This window comes from Chelonia mydas, chromosome 8 (genome assembly GCF_015237465.2).
Source record: "Chelonia mydas isolate rCheMyd1 chromosome 8, rCheMyd1.pri.v2, whole genome shotgun sequence".
NCBI classification, from domain to species: domain Eukaryota; kingdom Metazoa; phylum Chordata; order Testudines; family Cheloniidae; genus Chelonia; species Chelonia mydas.
In genome coordinates this window covers 12,319,121-12,345,779 of record NC_057854.1, presented here as the reverse complement: position 1 = coordinate 12,345,779, position 26,659 = coordinate 12,319,121, and the positions used below count along the sequence as shown (strand labels likewise).

Genomic DNA, 26,659 nt, shown 5'->3' with positions numbered 1-26,659 from the left:
ATGTTCTAGGGACAGCAGGGCTGGCGGCCCTTTGTTTTTAAGAAGCGAGGTTGGTTTAATTGTGAAGCGTCAGTGTCATTACTCTGCCTCTTGCCTTTCAGAAAAGCCACAGCTGGATGAGATCACCTTGGAGAGAGTGCTGGAGGAGCTGGAGACGATGTGCTACGAGAACATGAACATTGCCATTGAGACAGAGGAGGGCCTGGGCATTGAGTACGACGAGGACGTGGTGTGCGACGTGTGCCGGTCCCCAGAGGGAGAGGATGGCAACGAGATGGTTTTCTGTGACAAGTGCAACGTCTGTGTGCACCAGGTGAATGACGTCTGGTCGTACGTGGGCCGGCGCTGTCAGCGCCTTTCAGTCTGATGCGTGTATCTGGCCTTTGATTAGCTAGAACAAACACTGGCTTGACATTGAGAGTCTGAAATAGCAACGCATGCTACTGGCTTGGGCACCCTCTGCCATTCCTGCTGTGACCAGAGTGCTTCACCCCCCCTCTGCACCTCAGATAAACTTTCGGGGTGCCCTGGAGATTTGCTACCTTCTCTTAAATGGCTGTGCCGGGGGTGGAATTCTTTGGTCCTTACTTGGGGTTAGGGTGTACAGCGCTGCATCGGGGCAGTACGGAGCTACAGCAGCCCAGAACACACACCCGAGAGGCATTGTGCCTTAACGGAAATGCAGAGCACAAAGCAACACAAAGGAGTGGACACAGCCGGTATGGCTCCCCTAATGTCAGTGGGTCTCAAGCAGGGGTACATGTACCCCTGGGGGTACGCAGAGGTCTTCCAGGAGGATGTCAGCTCATCTAGATACTTGCCTAGTTTTACAACAGGCTACATAAAAAGCATTAGCAAAGTCAGTGCAAACTAAAATTTCATACAGACAGTGACTTGTTTATACAGCTCTATATATTATATTAGAGTTTTTCGACCTGGGCGTGGTGACCCCCAGGAGGGCTGTGGGATGGGTTTAGGGAGGTCGCAAGTGCAGGGCTGGCATTAAGAGTGGCAGGCAGGGGCCCCACGGAGCTAAGATACATGCTGAAGCCCAAGCCCCGCTGCCCAGGGCTGAAATCAGACTCCTGAAAGGGGTACAGTAGTCTGGAGAGACTGAGAAGCACTGACTTATGGAATGAAAAACCAGGCTGCTATGGAAGGGTCAAATCATTGCACGTTCTCCTCCTCACCTCCCTGCCCATTTACAAGTGCTCTGGCACTCTCTCTGCTCTTCTCCAGAGAGTAGGGAGGGAGCAGCGGGACTGTAGTTCCTCCTAGTCCTTCCCTGGGTCATGCATTAGGAGGAAAGGTTCCTTGCACCACTGCCCCACACGTTGCTTATGGGCCAAAGAGCAGCTGGCTCTCAGCTTTGACTTAGTAAGTCTCCCTTGGAATCCTGCAGGGCTTTGTCTGAGTAAAGACTGAGGAAAACACGAGTAAAGGTGCCATGATTTGATTGTGATGTAGCAAACCTCACAAGTGCATGGTGCTCAGTGCACATCCCTAAGTTGATAGTGGGACACGCTTTGCCTCATGACATCATGCCTGGCACATCCAGAGAGCGAAAGAGGGGTTCGCAGACTCTCTGCTCATCTAATATTTGTCTATCTTCTTACTTTCCCTGCCCTGTGTTTGTCTGTATTCATTGCTATTTATCGTAGGCTGTGCCTTTCCCTAACTTTATTCTGCGGTCTCTTGTCTTCTTGTTTTGTCCGCTACCTCCCATTCTTTGCTATTTTTTCACCCCACCCTTTCCATTTAATGTGCCAGCTCTCTTTCTCTCTCCCCATTAAAGTGCTCCCGTGGGAGCTTTAATGACCACGAGTACCCAGAATATAGATGTGGCTACAGAGGATCTCTGTTATGCATCACTTGAGGTATGCTTATTGCAGGACTGGACACTCCTGCATTTGCCAGAAGGATGGACCGATAGGTTTCTCCTCACACTTCTCTTCTATGGCGCTGATCTTATAGCACTGGATTGTGTGTATAAGCAACCACCCAGCTTCAGTAACATTCTCTCACATGGCAGGGTTTATAGCCCAGCCTGTTGTCAGAATGCAGGATTGGATTGGATTGGATTTTTTTTTTTTTTTTTTGCCTGAATATTTGTTTTGTAGAATTGAGTGTTAACGCTCCAAGTACTTGCTGCAAGGAAGGAAAAAAATATGATAGTGTCTTGTGCACTCATTTGTATGTCTGTGTGCATGCCATTTTGTGCAGGAGGGTGTGTGTGTGAGTGGGTGTGTGTATGCTCACATACTCTAGAGAGGCCAATTTTCCTATTAAAAAAAGCCAAATTGAGTAAAATTTTCAGAAGCACCTAAGTGACTTAACAACTTAAATCCCACTGAGTTTCTATGGAATTTGGGCTCTTAAATCACATCTGTGCTTTTGAAAATTTTACCCACTGTCACTTCAAGGGAAAGAAAATTAGTTAGGTCCACAAATATCAGGTCAGCCATCAGACAGATATTGATTAGCTGAGTTTGAGGCATCTGGTGTAAACAAAGGATACCTCTTTAAGATTCGATTATGTACAGTATTTGAAGGTGTCTCTCTTTAAATGGGTCTGGTGCTGATCTTTGCTGGCAGTATTTGCATCATAGCTTCTGGGAAGTGGGGGGGCTTTCAAGATATTTGTTGTCGATGTAGGCGGCTGTTTTGGATGGTTTTCATCAGTGAAACAGGTTCTGCAGAATATCAAGATGATTCAGAATTTTCATTACAAACCTATGGTGGAAAATCCAGGCATGGAGGTAGCACACCTTTCCTGTGCAACACAGGCAAGGAAACAGCACCCTTTCCCCATGCAACATAGGCATGGAGACAGCATGCCTTCCCCGTGCAACACAGGCATGGAGACAGCACGCCTTTCCCATGCAACACAGACATGGAGATAGCATGCCTTTCCCGTGCAACACAGACATGGAGACAGCGTGCCTTCCCTGTGCAACACAGACATGGAGACAGCACGCCTTCCCCGTGCAACACAGACATGGAGACAGCGTGCCTTCCCTGTGCAACACAGGCATGGAGATAGCATGCCTTCCCTGTGCAACACAGGCATGGAGACAGCACGCCTTTCCCGTGCAACACACGCATGGAGACAGCACAACTTCCCTGTGCAACACAGGCATGGAGACAGTGCACCTTCCCCATATAACACAGGCGTGGAGGCAGCGCACCTTCCCCGTGCAACACAGGCGTGGAGACAGCGCACCTTGCCCGTATAACACAGGCGTGGAGGCTGCATGACTTCCCCGTGCAACACAGGTGTGGAGGCCAACATCAGGGAGGATTTTGCTCTTCAGTGTATATGGCCACTGCCACCTGAAAGCAGAATGTGGCAGCTAAGTAGCATTTACTCATGTAAGTAGCCATAGGGGCTTCCTAGGGTCCAGTTGGTTTACTCATGTGGGCGGGAGCTTCTTCCACAGGGAGAGGCTGCAGAATTAGACACTAATGGCCTGATCCCGTGCCACTGAAGTCAATTTGAGCCTTTCCATTGACTTCAGTGGGCTTTGAATCAGGTCTTAAATTATCAGCTAAGTCTCCTGCCAGAGCGCTACACTAACTCTAAGCTAATTTCTGGCCTGACTCACACTGCAGGCAACAAGGTTACACAGTGTGTACATCATGGTAGCGGGCCCTGTGAGTCTATTCCTGACCTAATCCCCTGTTCCTCTGCCTCCCTCAGCACACATTTCTAACCTCTATTTGAATTCTCACACAGTGCTAACGAGCCGTGATTTCCCCACTCCCATGAGAGAACATGGTTACACTCCCCAGTAATGAAGGAGTTGTCATGGTGGGCTGTGTTTCCTCTGGAAAGAGCAGCATCTGGTTCCTGCTGCATGGCCCATCACAGCAGGCGGGCAGGCTGAGCAGATGGCCTGTCTTGCCCCTGTGTATCTTACCTACCAAGTGCTGATCCCGCCCGCAAAGCAGGTCACGATCATTTTCTGTGCGCCGTCAGATTTTATGAACCCTCTAAAAATGAGAAACAGAGACTTAGATAAGATGGGAAGATGGAATGAGCTGACCTTGGTCTGTGCACCTCGGAGCGCTTTTGTACATTTCCCCGTCAGGCTGATCTCAGGTGGAGATCTCGAAGAAGTGCTGATGTCCACTTTGCAAGGAAAATATATTTTCATTTGAAGATTTTGCAGTTAGCTCCTTTTCAGACCTCCAAGCAAAAGACAGTGTGCATCTCATAAATGGGTATTCGGTGATGTTGCTGCTGTGCCTTCTGCAGAAACAGGAATGACAGAAGGATGGACATTAAAGGCAGTTGAGCGGGAATTCCTCTCTCTTTAAGAGTTTGTTCTTATTGTACCTCTGGCCAATGAAATCCATGCCTTTCAAATGCTGTGCTTCCAGGATGAATGAGTATGGAAGTGAGAAAGAGGATATTGGATTTTCTTAAAAGGCACTGAAGTAATTGGAATGATTGACATACTAACCTACAAGCCAACTACACCTCTCAACCCACCAGAAGGGAAAGCACAGTATCTAGGACACCTTGTGAATTCTGATGCTGCTCGGATTAGAGCTTGGCTATATCTTTCTGTTAAGTATATGCAACTCACTGAGTGGCAGAGGGTCCGGTGGAGGACCTGCAAAAGCCATGTTCTAGTTTATCTGAGGGAGGGCAGGTTGTCTTAGCACAACATCACCGACTGACATGTGGGAGATCAGTGAAATGAATGCTGCCAGTCCTAGCATAGCTGGTTTTATATTACCTTTAAACTTTAAAATCTTATTCAGGGGACTGCTAATAAGAGAGAGAACCTTCCACCTCTAGGTCACTGATCTGAATAGGACCCAGACTTGGAAGGACTGAAAGCTATTGCTATTTTGGTAGCTCTTCGGTAACCTGTGTGATGTGAGCCTATGGTCTCAGTCCAGTGCCTGCTGGACAGATGTCCACTATTCACAGTCTGTTGTCTTTACTTGCCTCCTCCATTGATGATCTCATCAGAGAAATCAAAGCCTGTGAGAGAACAAGTCTCTCAAGAACATGTGGAAGGCCTGTTAGTACAGCAGCACTGGGAAGCCTTCACTGCTGCTGCCTGGCATGATACAAACACGCTGGGGTATTCAGGCCTTTAATTAAACTACAGGGCATATCTCTAGGGGCAGAGCATCAGTACAAATCCGATAGATAGATAGATAGACAGATTTAAACCAGTTGTCGCTGATTGATTCATGTCTGCTTTTAATTGTTATGACAATATCCAGATGCCATGGCATTAAGCCACCCATATAAAAATGTGCAAGTAAATGACTAAATACGGAAGTGTATTGGTGGGGTGCCCTTCCAGAGGAATATGTGGTATAGCTAATGCAATGTTTCTTGTGTTTGCACAGGCTTGCTATGGAATCCTAAAAGTTCCCCTTGGGAACTGGCTTTGTCGAACCTGTGCCCTTGGAGTTCAGCCAAAGTGTCTACTTTGCCCGAAGAGAGGGGGAGCTTTGAAACCCACCCGGAGTGGGACAAAATGGGTCCACGTTAGCTGTGCCTTATGGATCCCAGAAGTAAGACTTTATTCAACATGTTCTCCAGATGTGGGTGGGATGAGGTTGGATGTGGATTGTGGTTGGTCTTAGCGTGCCCAGTACAGTCAACGACCCTGTACTATTATCACTTGTTTCAAGCTTTCAGTAGTAAGGGGCAGGTAACTTGGACTGGCATTTTCAAAGAAGCCTAATGGAATTAGGCACCCATATTCCTTTGAAACTACCTGAGCCTACTTATACATAAACCTTTGGAAACCAGAGCCCTGGTGATTTCCAGCACTGATCTTAGAACTTTCACTCATGTTCTGTGCAGCAGTTCCAAGCTGTTCTCATAAAGTCTGGGCAATATAAGAGCAGAGGTACCAAGGCATGGGATAGTGAACCAACAGCAGGTACCTACCATCCTGCTGTCTGTACCTGCCCTTTCTGCTTGTATCCCCTGGGGAATGTCATTCTTCTTTATATTGCAGCTGCAGTGTTAATCTCACCACATTACTGAGCAATCCTTTACCAGGAGGACTATATAATAGGGTTTTTTTATTACAGTGAACTGATAGATGACTTAGGTGCACGTACAGTGCATGCATACATGGCACTCTGCCTGATTGCAGCACATGTGTTCCTGCAAGGGAGGTGATTTGGAGCAATGGTTTAGTGGTATTTCCTAGTCCTTCAGCGTGGCATGCCAGCAGAACAGCATGGAGTCATACATGTACTGGCATCCACATTTAGTAGAAAAATAAAGAGTAACGTGAAGTAAGAGTACAATGTAGGTGGATACATAAGGAACAATACAGCAATGGGTATGTGGAATTCTTTAAAGAAGAGTTTAGGCTAAATTGCTTTGGGATCAACTGTAAGCCCGGTTACCTGGCAGTCCGGGGGCACGAGGATGCATAAAGAGCTCCCTTATTCATCTGTGTGGCTTACCCCCATGTCAGAGCTTATGTGGGAAGGAGAGCAGCCACTGCCTGGGCTCCCATGCCACCTACTGCACAGTGTGTGGGGAGTGGGTGGTCGGGGGTGGGGAATAGATGGCACTTCAGATCCACATGCCCCAAGCACGCCAGCTGAGGCCCAGGAGCCAGTGCAGGGGGAAGTTAGCTACACCAGCACAAAGGCTGTGCCTCAGTTACTTCCCCCTGGAGAAAGGGAGCAGCAACAGATTGGGACGCTCAGGATCACGGTCGTGTGCCTGCCCCACTCCTGAGGCAGCTCAGGTACATGCTGCCCCTCACGCAGGCTGGATTGTTAGGGGACAATCCAGCCCTGTTGCGCTCTGCCAGGGAGAGCAGACACACCCAGCCTCTAGCTGGGTTCGGTCACACTAAGCGCACATGCCAGTTCAACATCTATAACAACACACCAGAGAGGATTTAGTTCAGAGGTTGCATTTGGCCTTTACCCTCCGTGTTCCTGCCATCTCGTTCATCTTCATAGCTGAGTTTTTGCAAATGATGGGTGATGGTAGAGACGGCTTTTAGAAAATCCTCCTCTCATTGTAGCCACCGCAGGGAATCAAGCTTTGCATTATCCCAGGGAAGATGCATGTAGTAAGTGGTACAAACACACGTACTCTGTGTCCTGACTAGGTTAGCATCGGATGCCCAGAAAAAATGGAACCCATTACAAAGATCTCGCATATCCCAGCAAGCAGATGGGCTTTGTCCTGCAGTCTCTGCAAGGAGTGCACTGGAACGTGTATTCAGGTATGTAACGCTGCTTAATGAAGCCCAGGGCCAGGTTTTGCTCTTGAGAGCCCTGTTCATGCACTGGAGGGAAGGATTTGTCGGTTAGTTTGGGAACAAGTTTTCTTAGTCACTGACAGGGAATAAAAGTAACAGCAGGGAGCACAAGAGCCAATCAGTTGCCACCAATTATTGTTGTTTGTAATGTTTTAATACATGAAATGCTGCAAATCAAAATAAGCCTTGTTTGTTCACCATGATCCCAGTGCCATAGTGACTCTGTAGTTACAAGGACTGACAGTGACACTGCTCTGAAGTCAGAAGCCAGCTGTATTAATATTTCACATGCCAGTGGGGCTAGGAATGAAACCTTTCTACCATTGGAAAGCCAGAAAATTTAGCTTTCTTTCCAGTGTTACAAGGAACTGCACTTGATTTGAACCCTACCAGCTCACGAAATAGAATACTTAGAATGTATACATCCCTGTTTTGTACCTATTCTATAACACCTTAGTGGATCACAGCAAATATCCTATTCCCTACCCTTCCCACAGCAATGCTATATGGAAGGGACTACATGCTTTCATTTTGTCCTGTGGAAAAACACCCCTGTTACAAAAGGTTCTGCTAGGTCAGGGCACTGACCCCAGGAGATCCTGCTCTGACTATAGGGGCAAATCCAGGTGCAGGGGGTTCTGACTGCAGCAGAACAGATGTGGGGGACCAGGGTTTGTGGAACCTTGCCAAGAAGACTGCACCACTGCCGTCCTCAGAGGCCAGTCCCCCATGGTTTGGTGTGGGGAGGGTAAACCAGGGGAAGAGCAGAAGGGCTGGTGGATTTGCTGCTGCACAACCTCATTAGCTGTTGCTTCCCCCACCAAGCCACGGTGCAACCTCAGAGCTGCAGTAGCAGCCATGGAACAGCTCTCGGGTTCCATGAACTTGGGGAAAACTCCTTCCTCGGTACGTCCGTACATCAAGTCTAACTACGCAGTGCTGAGGTGGGATTTGGCCCTTAAACATCAGACATAGCAATGAGGCAAAAGTGTCAGAGAGTAACTAGCCGGTTGAGGAAGAGTGGTATGTCTTAATAATAGAAAGAGCTGCAAGCCTCTGTGATGTTTGTGCAACTGCAATGGTTTTAATACTTTAAAGGGAGCTATTTAAAAGCAATCCTTTTAGCTTGAAATGAGATTTCACCATATTTCTTTAAATCTCCAGCATTGACTCACTTCTTTTTTGATGGCTCTGGGTGGATCTGCTTATTCACCCTGCCAGATGGAGATATTGTGTCAGAATGGCAACTGCTTTCAAAGAACGGAAGGGCAGCGAAAGGAGTCAAATAGACTTGGCAGCATCAAAAAGAATTCAGATTCTCTGAGACTTCATCCTCTTAGCGCAGGCATCACACGTTAGCTGTGAGAACCTTTGGATTGAACGGATTTGAATTAAAGGTCACCTGAAATGGAACACAGAGTTTTATTGTCTCGTGTGCTGACAACTCACAGGTTACAAGTCTTCATAAGATTGCCACTGGAGTGTTTGTCAGTGCCACCATAGCTCTTGCAGAACAGCGCTGCTGAAAGGAAAAGGAATGTGCGGACGGTGCCTTTATTGAAGGGCTTAAGGGATGTATAAGCAGCAGATTCACCCGTAGCGGTAAATAAGCGTTGTATCCTCTGCTCTCATCAGAGGAACAAAGGCCTGTGTTTGCAAAGCCCTTAGGTTTATGTAACGAATTTTTGATCAGTTCCTATTTATACAGGTGGAATCTAAACATCTTTGTCACCACTACCATTTTGTGAGAGCTTTAAAGAGAAAAAAATCTGTTATAGTACTTAGGCCCAGGTCTTCTAAGGTATTCAGGTGCCTAGCTCCCATTGATTGAAATGAAGATCTGGACCTTAGCGCTAACTTCTGAGGGTAGGAATGAGATAGTTAAGGTATGTGCAGGTCAGTTTCAGATGAAGCATTAAAAGAAGCTAATTTCACAGGCTTCCAGTGTTAGCTTTTCTTAGTGGCTAGTTTGACCAGGTTTCACTGACCTGACAGAGTAAGACTCTGGAAGATAAATCATAGAATCATAGAATATCAGGGTTGGAAGGGACCTCAGGAGGTCATCTAGTCCAACCCCCTGCTCAAAGCAGGATCAATCTTCAACTAAATGAACTGTGCCTGGAGAAAAACTCCTTCATCTCGAACAAGGAAGGAGAGGAGGCCTTCTCAGTTTCATCGCTCTTCTCTCCTGATGCGTGGAAGCAGGATCACATTATAATAAATGGAGACTTCTTGTCCACAAATGTGTACACAGTTACTGCAGTTGCATGTGCAAATGGAGCAAATGTTCATGCAAATTGTAAGCTAGTCACCTAACTCGGCTTGTGCACCCGCCTATGGAATTTGCATGTGCCCCCAGGCTCCATACGTCTAGAGAATTTGCCACACACAAGCTGGCAGTTGAATCATCAGCATAATGTTATGTAACAAAGGGGATGGTTTGGGAGGAACTTGTTTCCCCCTGGCTGATATTGCTTCATGCACATCACTATCTTCTCCTTGTTTTTACTTTTAAAAAATTGTGGGCCAGATCAAATCAGCATAGCTCCATAAAGCAATGCCAGTTCACACTAGCTGAGGATACAGCCCTGTCTGAGCAGTTTTCCAACTTTCTGTTCAGGGGAAATCATGACTTCATAGTGGTTCTTGTGGCTAGACGTGAGAATGTGCCAAAAAGAGTGCTGTATCCTCTTGGCATTTTCTTGTTTACATTGCTGAACCAAAAAACAAAGTATAAGGAAACATACTGATTACATATCCCGAAGGTACTGCAATTCCTGAGAATGCTGTGCACGCCAGCTTCCAAGACGGACTCAAGCCCCCATGGCAGGTCAAAACAGGGACTGGTGAAGCATTGGACCCTTATTGGCAGAGATTATCAGTGCCTCTTTGTGAGAGGGCTTGGTGCCAGTTCTCCATAGACTGGCAGCAGTTCAGCCTTCTGAAGACAACATCTCTTGATAGTACTGTCCTTTAACCTTTCTTCTTTGGGAAAGTGATTTTGAAGGTTACAGGAAAGGAGCTGTGGTGTCATCTGCAATTTAGGTAGCTCCTTAACCCTTTTCAGTTTGGTTTTGGTTTGAGTATAGACTAAAACGTCACTGGTTTCATTAGTAGGTGGTAGTCGCCTGACAGTGGACAAAGATCAGGTGCCAAGAGACAGACCTGCTGCATGGGTAAGAGGCCAGTGTCTTTGCAGATTCTGCACCAAGCCAAACCCAGAATGCTAGGGAAAAATGAAGACCATTTGATCACTAAAGATTAACATCCATTTACTGGAGAACCACAGCTATTTGTGGAAATGTATTTCTTAAAATCTGCAGTAGATAAGTCAGTTAGTCCTGTTCTGGTCAAATAGAGAACCATGCAGTGTTGAAAACTTACAAAAACATTTTTTGGGGGAAATGGAAATGAGTCTGATGTGCACTGTCCAAGAGCCTAGCTGTGATGTTCTTCCCTCTGCGTCAATACTGAACCAATGCCCCAGCATCGTGCTAGGGCAGTTGTGATGCTGGAGATGCCCTCTTCCAGATGAGACCTAAAGCTGAGGTCCAGACCACTTGTGGTCACTAAAGATCCCATGGAGCTATTTGTAAGAATACAGCCTTGTCAACACTGTTGCCCTGACTGTATTTCAACTTTGGTAATTACATTCTCTTTCCCTAAATGCCCCCCTCAAGTTCTGTTGGATACTACATTTCCGTCACGTTCTGCCCTAAATCTGTTGTGTAGCACTGCTGTGAGCTGTTAAACAGCTGTTACATTCCATGGCTAGAGATGGCTGGAGTTCATTGGTGAATGAAATATTCCCTGTCTCTCTACTCCACAAGAGTGGTCTGAAGACATATTAACAGCTCAAATTCATCTCTGGTGCAACTCCACTGGCTTCCCTGGACTTATATCTAGGGATGGACTTGGCCCATCACCTCCAAAGTACTTGGAGATACTTGGATGAAAGGTGCTATACCAGGGTGGCCAAACTTACTGACCCTTTGTCGAGGTTCCTTCCCCACTCTGAACTCTAGGGTACAGATGTGGGGACGTGCATGAAAACCCCCTAAGCTTATTTTTACCAGCTTAGGTTAAAACTTCCCCAAGGTACAAACTATTTTACCTTTTGCCCTTGGACTTTATTGCTGCCACCACCAAGCGTCTAACAAATATATAACAGGGAAAGAGCCCGCTTGGAAACGTCTTTCCCCCCAAAATCCTCCCCAAACTCTATACCCCCTTTCCTGGGGAAGGCTTGATAAAAATCCTCACCAATTTGCATAGGCGAACACAGACCCAAACCCTTGGATCTTAAGAACAATGAAAAAGCAATCAGGTTCTTCAAAGAAGAATTTTAATTGAAGAAAAAGTAAAAGAATCACCTCTGTAAAATCAGGATGGTAAATACCTTACAGGGTAATCAGATTCAAAACATAGAGAATCCCTCTAGGCAAAACCTTAAGTTACAAAAAGACACAAAAACAGGAATATACATTCCATTCAGCACAGCTTATTTTATCAGCCATTTAAACAAAACAGAATCTAACGCATATCTAGCTAGATTACTTACTAAGTTCTAAGATTTCATTCCTTTTCCGTTCCCGGCAAAAGCATCGCACACACAGAGAGAGCCTTTGTTTCTCCCCCCCTCCAGCTTTGAAAGTATCTTGTCTCCTCATTGGTCATTTTGGTCAGGTGCCAGCGAGGTTATCCTAGCTTCTTAACCCTTTACGATGTGAAAGGGTTTTTCCTCTGGCCAGGATGGATTTGAAGGTGTTTACCCTTCCCTTTATATTTATGACACCCTCTGAGCCACATACAATAATCTTCAGAGGTTTGAGAGCCAGACGCACCTGCCAGGGCTTGGGGCTTTTGCCCTGTGGCAAGGTGATGCAGCTAGAGGCTTCAGCCCTGTGGGAAGCGCCTGCCTGGGCTTGGCCTTCAGCAAGAGCGGGGCTGAAGCCCCTAGATCCCCGTCCCTGCTGGGCAGAATCCCCTAGCCCCACCATCGCCCTTCAAGGCAGAAGCCCCGAGTCCCCCATCCCCTCAGTTTGGTAGGTGGAGAGTGGGGTGGGGGGGCTCCGCGAGCCGCACTTGAACTGTGAAAGAGATGAATGTGACTTGCGAGCTGCAGTTTGGCCACCCCTGTGCTATGCAGTAGCATTATCATCACTATGTACTGTTACTGTCATAAGTATTGTGAGATCCAGTGTGCTACCCTAATTCCACTGCCTCAGCTCATTCCACTTGCCAGACTGATGCCTCCCCAAGCACAGGCTCGTTCCGTTGGCATTCTGTGCTCATGAATGATTTGATGGATCAATATGTTTTTATTGTCAGTTTGTGCAAGGTCCGTTGGTAGGTGCTGTGGATCAGGTACCTTTAATTGTTGCCCTGTCAGCTGAGCTTGCTAATTATTTTCTATTTGCATTTGGGGCACAGTCTCTGACAACTGCTGCTTGCCATCTGTCAAAGGAGAAATCCAGGACAAGTGTCATTCGATTTGTTTTATTTCTAAGGTAGTGCAGATAATCTTTCCTGTGTAAAGGGCGCTCTGTAGGCTGTTGTTTTGGCAAAAGCCGCAGACACTTGAATAATGATATTAATACTGTTGGTGACGTAAATAGTCAGGAAGGAAGGCAACACTGATGCATCCATTTTTTTTTTTAGTTTGAATGGTTCTGGGTGTGCACTTTCGTTATGGTACAGTAGCTATTGATGCACATAACAGCACAAAGGATCTTCCCAATGGTTTGGTTTAAAGTGCTCCCAGATGTTACTCCAATATAGATACAATTGACTACATCAGTAGCTAGATAGCTCAGTGCAGTAAAATAACCGTTTTGGCAAACGGACAAGAAAACTCAATCAAGGTAACTTACAGCTGGCAAAGCTGTCCAACCTTAAAGTTCCATTAGAGTCAGGAAAATGACTCCATCGAATGACATTGTGTCACTTTCTTGTATTTATTCTGTCCCGGTGACTTTCACAGCAAGTGTATGCAGCTTAAGAACCAAAGGAAGATATGTTGGCTCTACCAAAAAAATCTGGGGTCTGATGATCAAGCTGTTATCTCTGTCCCTCCTAGCATCAGGAGAAATAAAGATTCTGTATTCAGAACTTTGCAGGCACTTCTGTCAGTGTATTAGGCAAACAAGACTCCCGCTCACTCTGCAATAGCAACAGTGGTAGCCATCAAAACATCACCATTTACCAATGGCTACCACACAGTGGTATCTGATGTACTGGTGTTGTTTCTCAGTGTCGGTACAGGGAAATACCATAGTGTCTTAGTTAGCAGTGCTATGTGGTAACTGTGGGTAAATACTCACTTTTTAGTGGAATTTGCTTATTTTGATACACATTAACACAATTAGAAATGAGGTATCCACATATTTAAATCTGTTAAGAGGAGGAGACATGGATTCAAACATGGTTTGGATCATGGTTCAGATGGGCCCAGTAATCTCAATCTAATGCCTAGAGGGCATTTGTCCACATCCCGTGATGTCCCAACTCAGAGCTAGGTAAGTTCTGTGGTCTCTTTCCATCCTGAATGTGACCACAGGTACTGTGGCACAACTGGCAGCCCCTCTTCATCGGAGATGTATGCATAGAATTAATAGAGGGAGTGCTAAAGGTCAGGATGGAGGTGATCCAAAGCTGACTGAAGTCTCTGCAAATCTTTCCATTGATTTTAATGGGCTTTGGGAGAGATGTGTGAGAGGTTAACTTGGACACCACTTGCCTGCTCTATGCCTGGGTCTAGGTAGTCTCTTGCTTTCATAAGCACCGGCAAATTTATAAACAAAGTCAAGGGGAAATATCTGAAAACAGCAATGTTGAAAGCTCATGTGTTCTGTAACTTAATAACAGGGCAGGAATCCAAGACCGATGGGACAAAGAGGAAAAACAATAACATTTTTGCAGTTTAAATACAACTGGAATTTTTATTTTTGAAAATTAAAACTTACCCGAAACCTCACCAAAAATGTGCAACATCCTGTATTTTTGTCATCAGCCTTCAGGAAATATCATAGGTTTTAATGTGGTCATTCGTGCTGGAACTGCTCACTCCACTCCCCCCCGCCCCAGAATAATGTTATATAAACTGCTAAATGTGGTGTCTACAGTAATAAGCCCCTCAAAATGTCTCGTTATTGCCGTTTAACTGGTCATTAGCAGCTGAAATAGACTGATTTCGTATGGATTATGGCTTAAATAATTACCTGACACTCTGAGCCATTAAAAATAGTTAATGAATAGAGCAGGGTTGGGGAGGAGAAAGTGCTGAAATGTGTACAGCCCACATGTTAGCTGGGAGATGCGTTTGCTTCAATGTAAACTCATAGTTTAGGTTTTGCTGCATGTGGAATCCAGACAGAGTAATTTAACTATGAGGGAATTTAGCAAAATTGTTTAAAATTCTAATTTAAAATAACTTTGGACAGCAAGTTAATCCCTATACCGATTTTAATGTTCATTTTCACGTTGTCTGTTCTAAATAAGCTGGGGTTCCATTTTCTTTTCTTCTTTTTTTCCCAAGCTAATTAGAGGGAGTGGAATTTCAATAGGAGCTGCTTACTTATTAATGAAGGCACTGTGCTCCACGAGCATTAGAAGCTCCCTAGATTCCTGTTTTACTCATGGACTGTGACCCCCTCTGTAGACTTCAGATAAAATTAGCAAGGCCATTTTTAGAGTTAAAGAAAAGGAAACTGAGGTAATTTAGAGAGAGAAATTACAATAAGAAATAAATTAGTTCTCTATTGGGAGAGACTTATTTACCCAGCTACAGTCATTTGTCCATAATATTGGACCATAGTATTGACAAGAACAGTATTGCCTATCTTATTGGACGAACAATCAGAACCTTATTTTTATAATAACCAAAAGAGAGGCCTGGATTATGTGGGGGGGCATCAGAAGGGCCGCAGGGATGAGACTGAAAGGAACCCAGTGGAGATAGCAGTTTAATGAAGATTCTTGTACTTGAAATTATGGTGACTAGCCGTACACACATGAGATTTGGGAAATATACTCATTTCTCAGTATGGGTGTCTAATCTTTGTACAATGTCAAGTTCTTATTGCTTTTCTCTGTCAAGCAGCTGGGTGCCCTGGAGTAACGTGCAAAGTCACTTATTGCATTACATACGGTAGGGTGATCCCTTTTATAGGCAGGCCAGGCTCACACATCTCGTCGTCCTGTTGTAATGGCCAAGTGCCGCTGTAGTCAGTGATGTCTTATGTACAGTGATTTAACAGGAGTGAGCACGTTTCCTCAGTGTGCCATGATGGGCGGTGAGTGAAATAACCTGGGTTCCCTGCTTTGTCTTTTCTCCAGTGTTCCATGCCCGCCTGCATCACTGCATTCCACGTCACTTGTGCTTTTGACCACAATCTGGACATGCGGACTATTTTAGCGGAGAACGATGAAGTGAAGTTCAAATCCTTCTGCCTTGAGCACAGCAGTGGGGCTACCAAACCTCCAGATGAGGCACGAGCAGAGGCAGACCAAGCCCAGTTGGACTTGGAAAAGGTCACACTGCGGAAACAGAAGCTCCAGCAGTTGGAAGAGGACTTCTATGAACTTGTAAAGCCCTCCGAGGTAGCAGAGAACCTCGACCTAACTGAATCTCTGGTGGATTTCGTTTATCAGTACTGGAAGCTGAAGAGGAAAGCGAATTGCAACAAGCCACTGCTGACACCAAAAACAGATGAAGTGGACAACTTGGCTCAGCAAGAGCAGGATGTGTTGTACCGACGCTTAAAGCTCTTCACACATCTCAGGCAAGACCTAGAGAGGGTGAGTACAACTTCTGGTTTAAGGACCTACTCTTTTGTTCTCCCAGGGCTTCTTTAATATGGGGCAGCGTCTGCTGGAAGAAACTGTCTTCATGTCTTTTGACCTAGTTAGATTTCCTTGACAGTCACTTCCCTTCCACAGTTAGTGTCCACAAAAAAGACCTCAGTCAGTTACACTTCTGCTCTGAGCTGCCTGTTTGTTATCACTGGCTAGAATTCTGCATAATATAGCTATATTACCAGAGCAGAACCCTCCAGTCATCCCACTTTTTATGTTCCCTATGTTTAAGTGTAGGTGTTCCTTTTAAAATATGAACAAAAGTTGCATGGACTTCCCGGGACAGTCCATTTCCTAGTGGACATATACATTCATCACAAAACCACCAGCACAATTGGGACAGTTCTTGGCAGTCTCAGCAGAGAGGTCAAAGACTGAATGTGCATGGAGTCCGGACTCTCCTCGCTTCTCCAGATGGGGTCCCCCCAGAACAGAGGAGAGGCATGCTGGCAGTGCAGCTGAAAACCAACACTGCAGCTACCCGTTTTGGGGACGAAAGTCCCAATCCTGCTCTCTTTGATCTCCAGGGGCGCAGGATTGGACCCAAAATAGACATTTCCAGTGTTGGCAATTCAGCACCTTCCACCAGCATGACATTCACATTAAAAACAGAAAGATAATTTACGTAGTGTCTAAAAACAAAACAATAAGGGCAGATAAAATGGTAGAAGTGAACTATAAGGCTGGTGGAACTAAGTCTTTCATGGCTTGGTCCAGCTGTCTCCATACGGGGAAATGGGCCACCTCCTCTGGGAGATCTCTGAATGGACAGAGCTTTATGTCACATGCCACCTGGGGTGTATCACATTAAACTCCGCTGAGGTAGGTTCGCTGCCCGTCAGACCATCCCAGGTCCCCTTCACAGGCTGGTGGGCCCATTGTTTGACCTGCGTGTTCTGTGTCTGACGTGAGTTTGTGGAGGAGAGGGAAAACCCTGAGGACTTTTGCCTGTTGGTTTTTTAAGGAAGAATCAATGTCAGCTAAGTTACAATAACAAACAGTTGTGACTGGTCTCTCGCAGTTAACATCGCCTGCTCTCCCCGGTGCGTCCGCTGCTTGCTCGGCTTGTGTATGCAGGCAGCAAAGGGATATTTATAAGAGACCTGCTTTCTGAAGAAACACCAGGCTGCTAGCACACTTAGCTTCTTGTAAATTTCACTTTAATGGCTGCATACAGGCACGCAGCTGACAGAAATAGTAGTGTCAGCAGAGACAGTATGAGCAGGGGGGCAAGGTGCTGGGACAGAGCAGGCAAAAATAGGAAGAGGAAGAAGCAGTACAACATGTGCAGTGAAATGACACAAAATTGGCAGGGGGGAGAGAGAAGGATGTCAAAGCACTGAATGGCTATTGCAAACCACTGTAACAGGAAGGAATAGTGCACAGGAATAGGGTCATAGAGTTATGGGAAAGGTCTATTAGAACATGGGGTCCATGCCTTGAAAGTACAGAATATAAGCCTTCATAGAGGACGTCTTAGATGCTATGCAGCTTACACAGCTGTGCCAAATTTAAGGTATGGGTTATGGGAGACTTATATGGTACTGAAGGGAAGCTGGACAGAGCTAGAGGGAAACTAGGACTTTGTTTCTTCCGCTACGGACCTTCCCTCCGCCCTATATTCCACACTTCTCCTTGCTGGTGTGTGGAAGGACTGCCCACCTACAACGTGCTAGCCCCTCTTCTCCTTCAGTCGGTGCAACCGTCAGTGCTATCCACTCTGCCTGAATCACTCAGCAGAAGAAACAGCTGAGTTCATCTGGGATTTAAACAGAGAGCACAGAACACTTGCGGGCCAGCCCTCAGCCGCAGTTTGGCCTGGTCTTTCAGGAGTGAGAGAGGGAAAGGAGCAGGTTGGCAGAGTGGCACAGTTTGTCCTGAGCACTTAAGGGGGCAGGTGGGATAGGAGGGAAGCAGGAAAAAGCATATTTTAGCTTGTGCTTTGATATTGCCATCTCTCTCAGGCTAAATAGGGATGGAGCTGGTCAGTCCTTGGATGGAAGACCTCCAAGGAAATTCCAGGGTGCAGCAGAAGGTGGTGCTGGTTATTTGGTAGGTGATGCTTCTTGGAGTGGGCCATGGTTGGGAGTGATGTCTTCCTTGTACATCCCTTTATCTACCTCACAAGGCTGTTGTGAGACTTAGTTAGTGTTTGTTTAGTACTTTGAGCTCCTCGGAAGAAAGGCCCAATAGAAGAGAAGATTATTAATTATTATTATTTTTAGGACAGGGAATGCGTTAGCCTTGAGCTAACCCTGCTCCCGTCGCGTCCATTATGGCTTGGTGCATCAGGTGTAGCTCCATTACTAAGAATGGGATTTTAAATCAGGAACATTCAAAACATCTCAGAAATACTCTCCAGATGCTATTGCTTTCCAGGAACATTGGGCCCACAGATAAATCTTTGCCTAACTGATGTGAAAGCCCAATCATCCAGAAACGTATTACAGTTTAATGCAGCCTAAACTGAGCTACTTGCATGTGGAATTTAGACGCCAGATTTGATCACCCTGGTCTTTCTCTCTGCCTTTATGTGACTCACTTACAGACCGTTCTCCAGCTGGAAGCTCTAGTGGATGCTGAGCTGTCGTTTGAATCATGTGTCTTTTCTACGGAAATATCAATTCTTCTGTCTCCTTACGAATATTGCCAAAGTACATCTTCACCTACACTCTCTGTTCCTCCCTCCATTGTTCATGCCTGAACTGCCACAATGTTTAGATCAGTGATACACACTTTCTGCTGGGCTCCCTGTACACACCCTCAATGGGATGTGGCTGGTACAAAACCCTGCTGCTGAGGCTCAGACTGACATGAGGCAGGGCAACTTTAGGTGCCAGTCAGAGTCCTGAATACCATAGCAGGGCAGTAGCAATAATGTGGTTGAGTTTGAGAGGGGATTTCTGTTTAACGGCTAGTTTGTCTGCATGCTCTAAACTCCACATACATGTGCAGACGGTCTTGAAAACTGTTGTGCCTCTTCAGGATCTGGGGTAGGTTTAGTGGTGCAAATTTGGAGTAATTTGGCCCTGGGGTTTCTGAGATACTGAGGTCCTAAAGAAAGGACCTGAGAATAACATTTTCTACTTCTTGTAATGTTTTTTGCACACACCCGGGGCTCAAATTATTGCACTGATCTGCCCCAAACTGGTATCACCTGGTTGGGTTCAGTCTTAGCTGGTGCCCAACACCCACTGCTGCTTCAGAGAATTAAGATTTAAAAAGCTATTAGGCGTCCAAGATAGCTATGCCAAGTGGCTCGAGCGTTGGGCAATGTGCTATGACTGTGGATGTGCCATGAGACTGGTGCCGTGGTGAGCAAAGGTGTGCACAGGCATGCTTGATCTCAGATGACATCAGGTAGAGATGTTCTTACCGGTGAGGTTGTTAAACCATGGCCTTTTTGTACTGGAAATCCATACAGAAGAATAGAGAGATAGACAAGACTAGGGAGAGTGGGCTAGAGAACCTTGGGATGTAGACTACATGACCTAATAAATATTTGTCATCACTTAACAGCTGTGATTCTAGCAGTTTTAAGTTTCCTTTTCAGCAAATTTCCTCTACTGGAATGCCCACGTCTCTGTTCCCGGAATTCTAACAGGATTTTTTTTTTAACCTACTCCAAGTATTGGTCTGTTTAAATCAGCTTCAACAAAAAGCTCTACACTTCCAAGGGGGTCAGGTCGGCATCAGAGTTTGGCCAGGGAGGCAGGCGGGGTGTTGTTTAGTAGTGTAAATAGCAATCTCTAAGCAGAGGCAAATAATGTTTTCTTTCTAAAGTACAATATCATAGAGGAAAGATACTGCCAAACATTTTGATACACAGGTTGCTGAAGGCAGTTGTTTCCCTCATAAAGAAATTTCAGTTTGATGTTTGCTTCAATCCAGAACAAAAAGAAGGGCACATATTAAAATATACAATGTATAAATCACTTCTTTATATTATAAAAAAAAAAAGAGCAGCTTTCCCTCCTACAGAGTAAGTGCTTCCCAGTTGTCCTGAAGTAACACCAAGGCCCCTAGATGTTTAGATAATCATGTATGAGTTTGTAGCTTACAAAGCAAGAGCCTGGCAGTAAAGCCCATCTCATCTCAATACCAGAAAGATGCAGTCATATTGGAGGGAGTTCAAATAAGAGCCACAGAATTGATGAAACAGCTGATTAAAGAGCTAAATATGAATAGCATGGCTAAGCAGTGAAAAAAAGAGGACTGGAAGACCACCTACAATCTGGGAAGGACACAAACGTGCCAAGGGAGGGAATAATTATTTTGGGGGCTGCAAGGGGATATCACTAGAAATAACAGAATCAAATTTAGAAAGGAAATAGGCTGAATATTGGGAAAATTTCCTGGCAGTGAGATCAATTACACTGCGGAATAGTTTTCCCAAGAGAAATAATGGATGCCTCACTGACTGGGACAAACTGTTAGAAAATGAACTGCGGGTAGCAATCATGCACTTGCAAGTGGATGGACTAGATAATTTAATAGGTCTTCTCCATTTCTGTGGTTCTGTTATCTCCCTCTATCCATATTTAACAATTTATTTTTAATATTGAAAAAAAATCATGCCATTAGCAAATGGCCACGATTGTCCTCCTGCATTCAGAGCCTTTGAAAAGCATAATAATTGTTTGAGCACAGGAGCTCTACATCTTTAATTACCTCACTTACAAGCAGTTGTTTTGTTTGTCTGGGCTGTTATTTACAATTCAGATCCTGGAAGCTCACTGTCAGTGTGAAAATTCATGGACATTAATTCATTGGTGAAGCGCAAGCAAATGCAGAGCATGGGGCAAATGTAAACTAAATACATGATGTCTCCCCGTTGTGAAGCTTTCAGAAAAAGCCTGCGACACACAAGACTGCTGTTTATAATTTTGGTAGCCACATTAGGGAAGGTTGGGGGGGAAAAGATCAGGTTTGATGTGTCACTATTAGAGACACAAAGGCTCCTGCACACTTGCAGTCTAGGTAATCTGTGAATCATACAAAAGGTCTGGTAAGTGATTTGGATAGAGCAGACTGGGAGAAAGAAAGTATTTATTGATGTGTCAATACAAGTTATTGAAAATTTCCTTATGGCCAATTCACTTCGCTGTCAGTTCCTGGGAACTAACTTTTGCCTCCTAGTTTATTGCCTTCCTCTTGAGCCCCCATCTGGCTGTGGCTTTTGGAAAGTTAGGAGGCTCAGTAAACACTCAGTGTCGAGTCGGATTAGATGCCATTAGCATTTTCTGTTTTACAGCAGAGACAATACATTTCCTCTAAAAAATATTGACCCTCCCCCCAAGACACAGCCATGGAAACAGCGTCAGACTGTCACTCCAACCACAGATACTTCAGGCTGACAAAAACTGCAGTGATTACATTCAGCACAAGGCAAATGTTAGCTGGTATCACTTGGCAACTGCACCATCTTTCCAGGCTGCCGAGGGGATTTTGATCAGTAACCTCTGCATGTGCATCTGACATTTAACCAGCGGCACAGAAGTGCAGATGAACAGCTTACACATTAGGGACCAAATCCTGCCCTCATCAGTGGAGCAATGGAAAACAGAGAGGATGCCTACTGCATTTTTTGCTCCAGGGATGCTGCCAGTCAGGGCTGGCTGAGAGGTGTCCTTTGCTGAGCAGGAGCAATACATGCACCCATTGTTTGCTAGCTAGTGGTTTGCGGCTGATGGCAGCTTGTATGGGGGTGGGCATGCCACCTGACTCACAGACCCATCCCTTGTGAGGACCTGAGCTGTGGGGCTGTGTTTTAGGTGTGGCCAGCTTTTTGTGTCTCTCATTATACCCAACAGCAGAGAGCAGGATTGAACCTGGCACTGGTAAAGATGTCAGAGCAAATTCAGCTTTGAGTTCCCCACATGCACGTCCATTGAGCTCATCCGATGTAAATGGATAGGTCTTGAGTGGACTGAGACAGAATATTAATGAGAGTAGAGCTTGGCTCATCGGTGACTGGAAGAACCAAGAAATCATGTGGGCTCAGGACGGAAGCAGAGATGCCTCTCTGTTTACCTTATTCAGTGTCACTGACAGTGCATGGCAAAAGGCTTGAACCATAAACAAAGTCTTGTTGGAGGAGAGCAGTTATTTTTTACACTGCACTGGACTGGAGGTCTGCAGTTCTTCAGCTTGAGGACTGATCCTGAATTCAGGTGTCAGTACTGAGCTGCTAGAGTCCTGGACATGCACCAGTGCTATGACTGTAAGGAAGTAACTTGGCACTTGGGCTACTTTTTCCTCCCTCTCCCCTCAGTCTGTGGCTGGCTTGGCTTGTGCATAAGCTATCATGCAGTTCTGACGGGAGAGCACATCTGCGCAGGTTTTTACTTTCCCGGTGAAATTCTTGAAGTATACAGTACTTAGCTTTTCTCTGGAGAGGGGTGGGGAGGTTACAAGTATTGGGACTTCAGGAGAGTGACAGTCCTAGAAGAATTGGGACAGTTTCGACCTCTTGATAACTAGGCTTATTTCTGAAGCTTTGTCATTTGCACACAGGAAGTTTCTCTTGTTTTGAACTAAGTTCTCCATGTTGGACAAAATACACCAGCAACTAAAGGCAAATATTTGACTTCTATGAATAAACAACGTATAGGATGGTGCAATGGGCAAGATTCTAGAGTATTTTGGCATAACTGTTGTGACGGATTCCCCCCGGGATGCCACCTGGAACTGGGGTACCATTGAGCCCCCTGACCCACCAACCTGGGCTCCCTTTACACTGTACTGCTGTGACAGGACCTCAGGCGCCCTCCAGCACACATACAGGTAGGGACACACCCAGCTGCAGCTACATACAAATGCTGAGATCAGCTCCGCATGGGAAGGCTTCAGCTAAGGAACTGCCCATCTACTCAAGTGCACCCCCATCCCGAAGGGTAAACTCAAAATTATACCATCTTGTGCTGCACAGAGATCTGTATAGCATAAGCTTATGAAATTCGCCCCCTCCCTCAGTGTGAAAAGAGAATATACAACAGCTTTTTGCCCCAAGTTATGACTCCCACACACTGGTTTGTGATAAAGCAAAAAAAAATTTATTAACTACAAAAGATAGATTTTAAGTGATCATAAGGGATAGCAAACAGATCAAAGCAGATTACCTAGCAAATAAACAAAAATGCAATCTAAGCTTAATATACTAAAGAGATTGGATATGAGTAGCAAATTCTCACCTTAAATGTTGATTCAAGCAGGCTGCAGGGTCTTAAGGGGAAAGCTACATTTGCTTGCAGCTTAAAAACCCCAAGTGTTCCTTTCATAGGCTAAAATTTCCCTTCAAACTGGGTCCAGCAATTCCTCCCAGTTCAGTTCTTGTTCCTCAGTTGTTTCCAAGAGTCTTCTTTGGGCGAGGAGTCAGTGAAGAACCACGATGATGTCAATCCCCTGCATTAAATAGCTTTTGCGTATGGTGAGAACCCTTTTTCTCCAAGCTTGGTTCCCACACCAGGTCAGTGGAAAAACACTGGTATTCCAAGATGGAGTCCAGTACTAGGTGACTTGGTCACATGTCCCTGTAGGGTCACAGCAGCCATGAGCTGAAGGCTGCCTACAGTGTTCTCAGGAAAAAAGAAAATGAGTACTTGTGGCACCTTATTTCTAACAAATTTATTTGAGCATAAGCTTTCGTGAACTGCAGCTCACTTCATCAGATGTATTCAGTGGAAAATACAGTGGGGAGATTTATATACATAGAGAACATGAAACAATGGGTGTTACCATACACACTGTAACGAGAGTGATCACTTAAGGTGAGCTGTTACCAGCAGGAAAGCGGGGGGGGACGGGACCTTTTGTAGTGATAATCAAGGTGGGCCATTTCCAGCAGTTGACAAGAACGTCTGAGGAACAGTGGGGGGTGAGGGTGGGAATAAACATGGGGAAATAGTTTTACTTTGTGTAATGACCCATCCACTCCCAGTCTTTATTCAAGCCTAAGTTAATTGTATCCAGTTTGCAAATTAATTCCAATTCAGCAGTCTCTCGTTAGAGTCTGTTTTTGAAGGTTTTTTTTTTTTTTTTTGAAGAATTGCAACTTTTAGGTCTGTAATCGAGTGACTGGAGAACACGTCAATCTCTTTGGTCACTTGCTCCTCCCCTACACAGGGCTGGCCCGAGCCGCTCACCCAAGACAACCCCTCAGCCTGCACGGGGCTGGCAGCACTGCTCGGTCGAGCCCTGCCTGCCCCCAGCCTGAGCCCTGTTTCCTGCTCTGCCCAGGGCTGGCCTTACCCCCTCCCCCCCAGTCCTCTACACCCCACTTTTTGATCAAGTTGGCAAGGACAAACGGGACAAATGCCCACTTTTGCCAAAAAGTTGGGGTGGCCAGGACAGGGCTTAAAAAAGGGACTGTCCCAGGCAAAACAGGATGTATGGTCACCCTAAATAGAACATATGAATCAGAACTACAGGATTGAACCCAGGGGAAAATAAACTAGTTATTTGGTACTTTGGATTTGTACCATTTTTATAGAACGTATGGTCCCGATCCTCAGCTGGTGTAAATAGGGATAGCAGTCAATGGAGCTACACTGATTTGCACTAGCTGGGAACCTGGCCTGATAGTTGGATACGCTCTTCACTTTTTGCCTGCCAAGCCTTTACTGTGGCCCTTATATATCTGCATATAATAAAATCTTTTGCACTTCTGTTGCTTTTTTTCATCCACGGATCACAGAGCACTTTACAGACATCAGCTCTTTCATTACATCTGTTAGAATTGCCATCGTGTTAAATTAAGCAAATCTGTCGACCACAGTGGTTTTAAAGCTAATTCCTGAAACTAAAACTGAGTAAATTGGAAAAGCAATTTACCCTGCTCTGCCTCGCCCTGCTCCCACCCCCATGGATGTTAGTTACTGAATCCTTTCATTCAGATCAGCAACGTCCCTGGATTTGGGTACAGGATTTGGGTACAGATGGTCAAGTGTAACTCCCTGGTTCCTACATCTCTTGGACGCTCTGGACTAAAGCACTGAGAAGCTGTAATGCTGAAGTCCAGACCTTTCTCCTGAATTCAGGTTACTGAACTTTGATTTCATGGTAAAGGTAAAGATCAAACTTCCTGATATTTTATGTTCAGCAGAAGGTGGCAAATAAAACCCCAAATAAACGAAAGCCTGAAAAATTGTGCACAAAATGTGGATAAAATAGCATTTGTAAATGTGTTGTAGATTAAAGCAAAAGGTCTGGCAAGAATTCAGTGACCAGCATGTCTGTTCACTGCACGCACCCTTCTGTTTGGGGTCTTCACTTGCCCAGGAGTGGAGGGAGGAATTCAGTGGGGGATAGTGGCATAACTACCCCACAGCTTGGGTACAAAAGGAGCAGTGATATGCATCTGTATCCTGGCTGTCAGCAACAATCGGTGTGGGGATCTGTGCATAGGAGCCATTACTGGGTCCATATGTGGGCCATGCCCTCTGAACTTCCATGGTTCCCATCAGAGATGGCCTGCAGAGCAACCTCTCCATGGATGCTGGAAGCACAGCCTAATAGGAGGTGACAGTCCAGTGCCCCAGAGCATGGGTGGGAGGAAGAAAGCCCAGGAAAGTCCCTTCCCCCTAACGTTCTCCATGCAGGGGGCAGCTGTGATATGGCTGCCTGTTCACAAGGAGAGCAGATTATGCTGCCAGAAGTGTTCCAGACCTCAGAGGGGACAAATAGGGATTGGTTATGGAGATAGCCATGGCCTCTTTCCCTCTTGCACACTGGCTAGCGTCTGGAGGGCTGTACTGGGAGAGCACATGCTACCTGTGTCCTGTGGGTGTAAGATCTGCCACTCGTGAGCAGGCTGCCCTTTGTCCCGGGATGCATTGTGCCTTCTGGCCTCTGCACACATAATGACTCCCGCTACTGCCACTTGCACAGTGCGCTTGGCCCTCTCCCTCCTGCAAGGCTCGGGCTCCCAGAGCCAGAACTGAAGCCATTTGCCTCTGTCCCTGTTCTCTGAATGTCTTTTTTGCTAGACCAGGAGAACATAAGAATGGCCATACTGCGTCAGACCAAAGGTCCATCCAGCCCAGTATCCTGTGTGCCAACAGTGGCCAATGCCAGGTGCCCCAGAGGGAGTGAACCTAACAGGTAATGATCTAGTGATCTCTCTCCTGCCATCCAGCTCCACCCTCTGACAAACAGAGGCTAGGGACACCATTCCTTACCCATCCTGGCTAATAGCCATTAATGGACTTAACCTCCATGAATTTATCCAGTTCTCTTTTAAACCCTGTTATCGTCCTAGCCTTCACAACCTCCTCAGGCAAGGAGTTCCACAGGTTGACTGTGCGCTGAGTGAAGAAGAACTTCCTTTTATTTGTTTTAAACCTGCTACCCATTAATTTCATGTGGTGGCCCCTAGTTCTTATATTATGGGCACAAGTAAATAACTTTTCCTTATTCACTTTCTCCACACCACTCATGATTTTATATACCTCTATCAATCCCCCTTTAGTCTCCTCTTTTCCAAGCTGAAAAGTTCTAGCCTCTTTAATCTCTCCTCATATGGGACACGTTCCAAA

The 26,659-nt window shown here is 45.7% G+C and overlaps 1 protein-coding gene across 8 annotated transcripts in view; it reads left to right on the top strand.

Annotated features, from left to right (window-relative positions):
• The window catches only part of JADE2 (jade family PHD finger 2), a 154,424-nt gene that overhangs the window by 110,360 nt on the left and 17,405 nt on the right, over positions 1 to 26,659 (top strand). For all 8 annotated transcript variants that reach the window (XM_037907520.2, XM_037907521.1, XM_007053570.3 and 5 more), the window contains 4 exons: positions 102 to 313; positions 5,374 to 5,541; positions 7,116 to 7,232; positions 15,606 to 16,067. In XM_037907520.2, the coding sequence (XP_037763448.1) occupies positions 102 to 313; positions 5,374 to 5,541; positions 7,116 to 7,232; positions 15,606 to 16,067 (959 nt within the window). The remainder of the gene's footprint in view (positions 1 to 101; positions 314 to 5,373; positions 5,542 to 7,115; positions 7,233 to 15,605; positions 16,068 to 26,659) is intronic.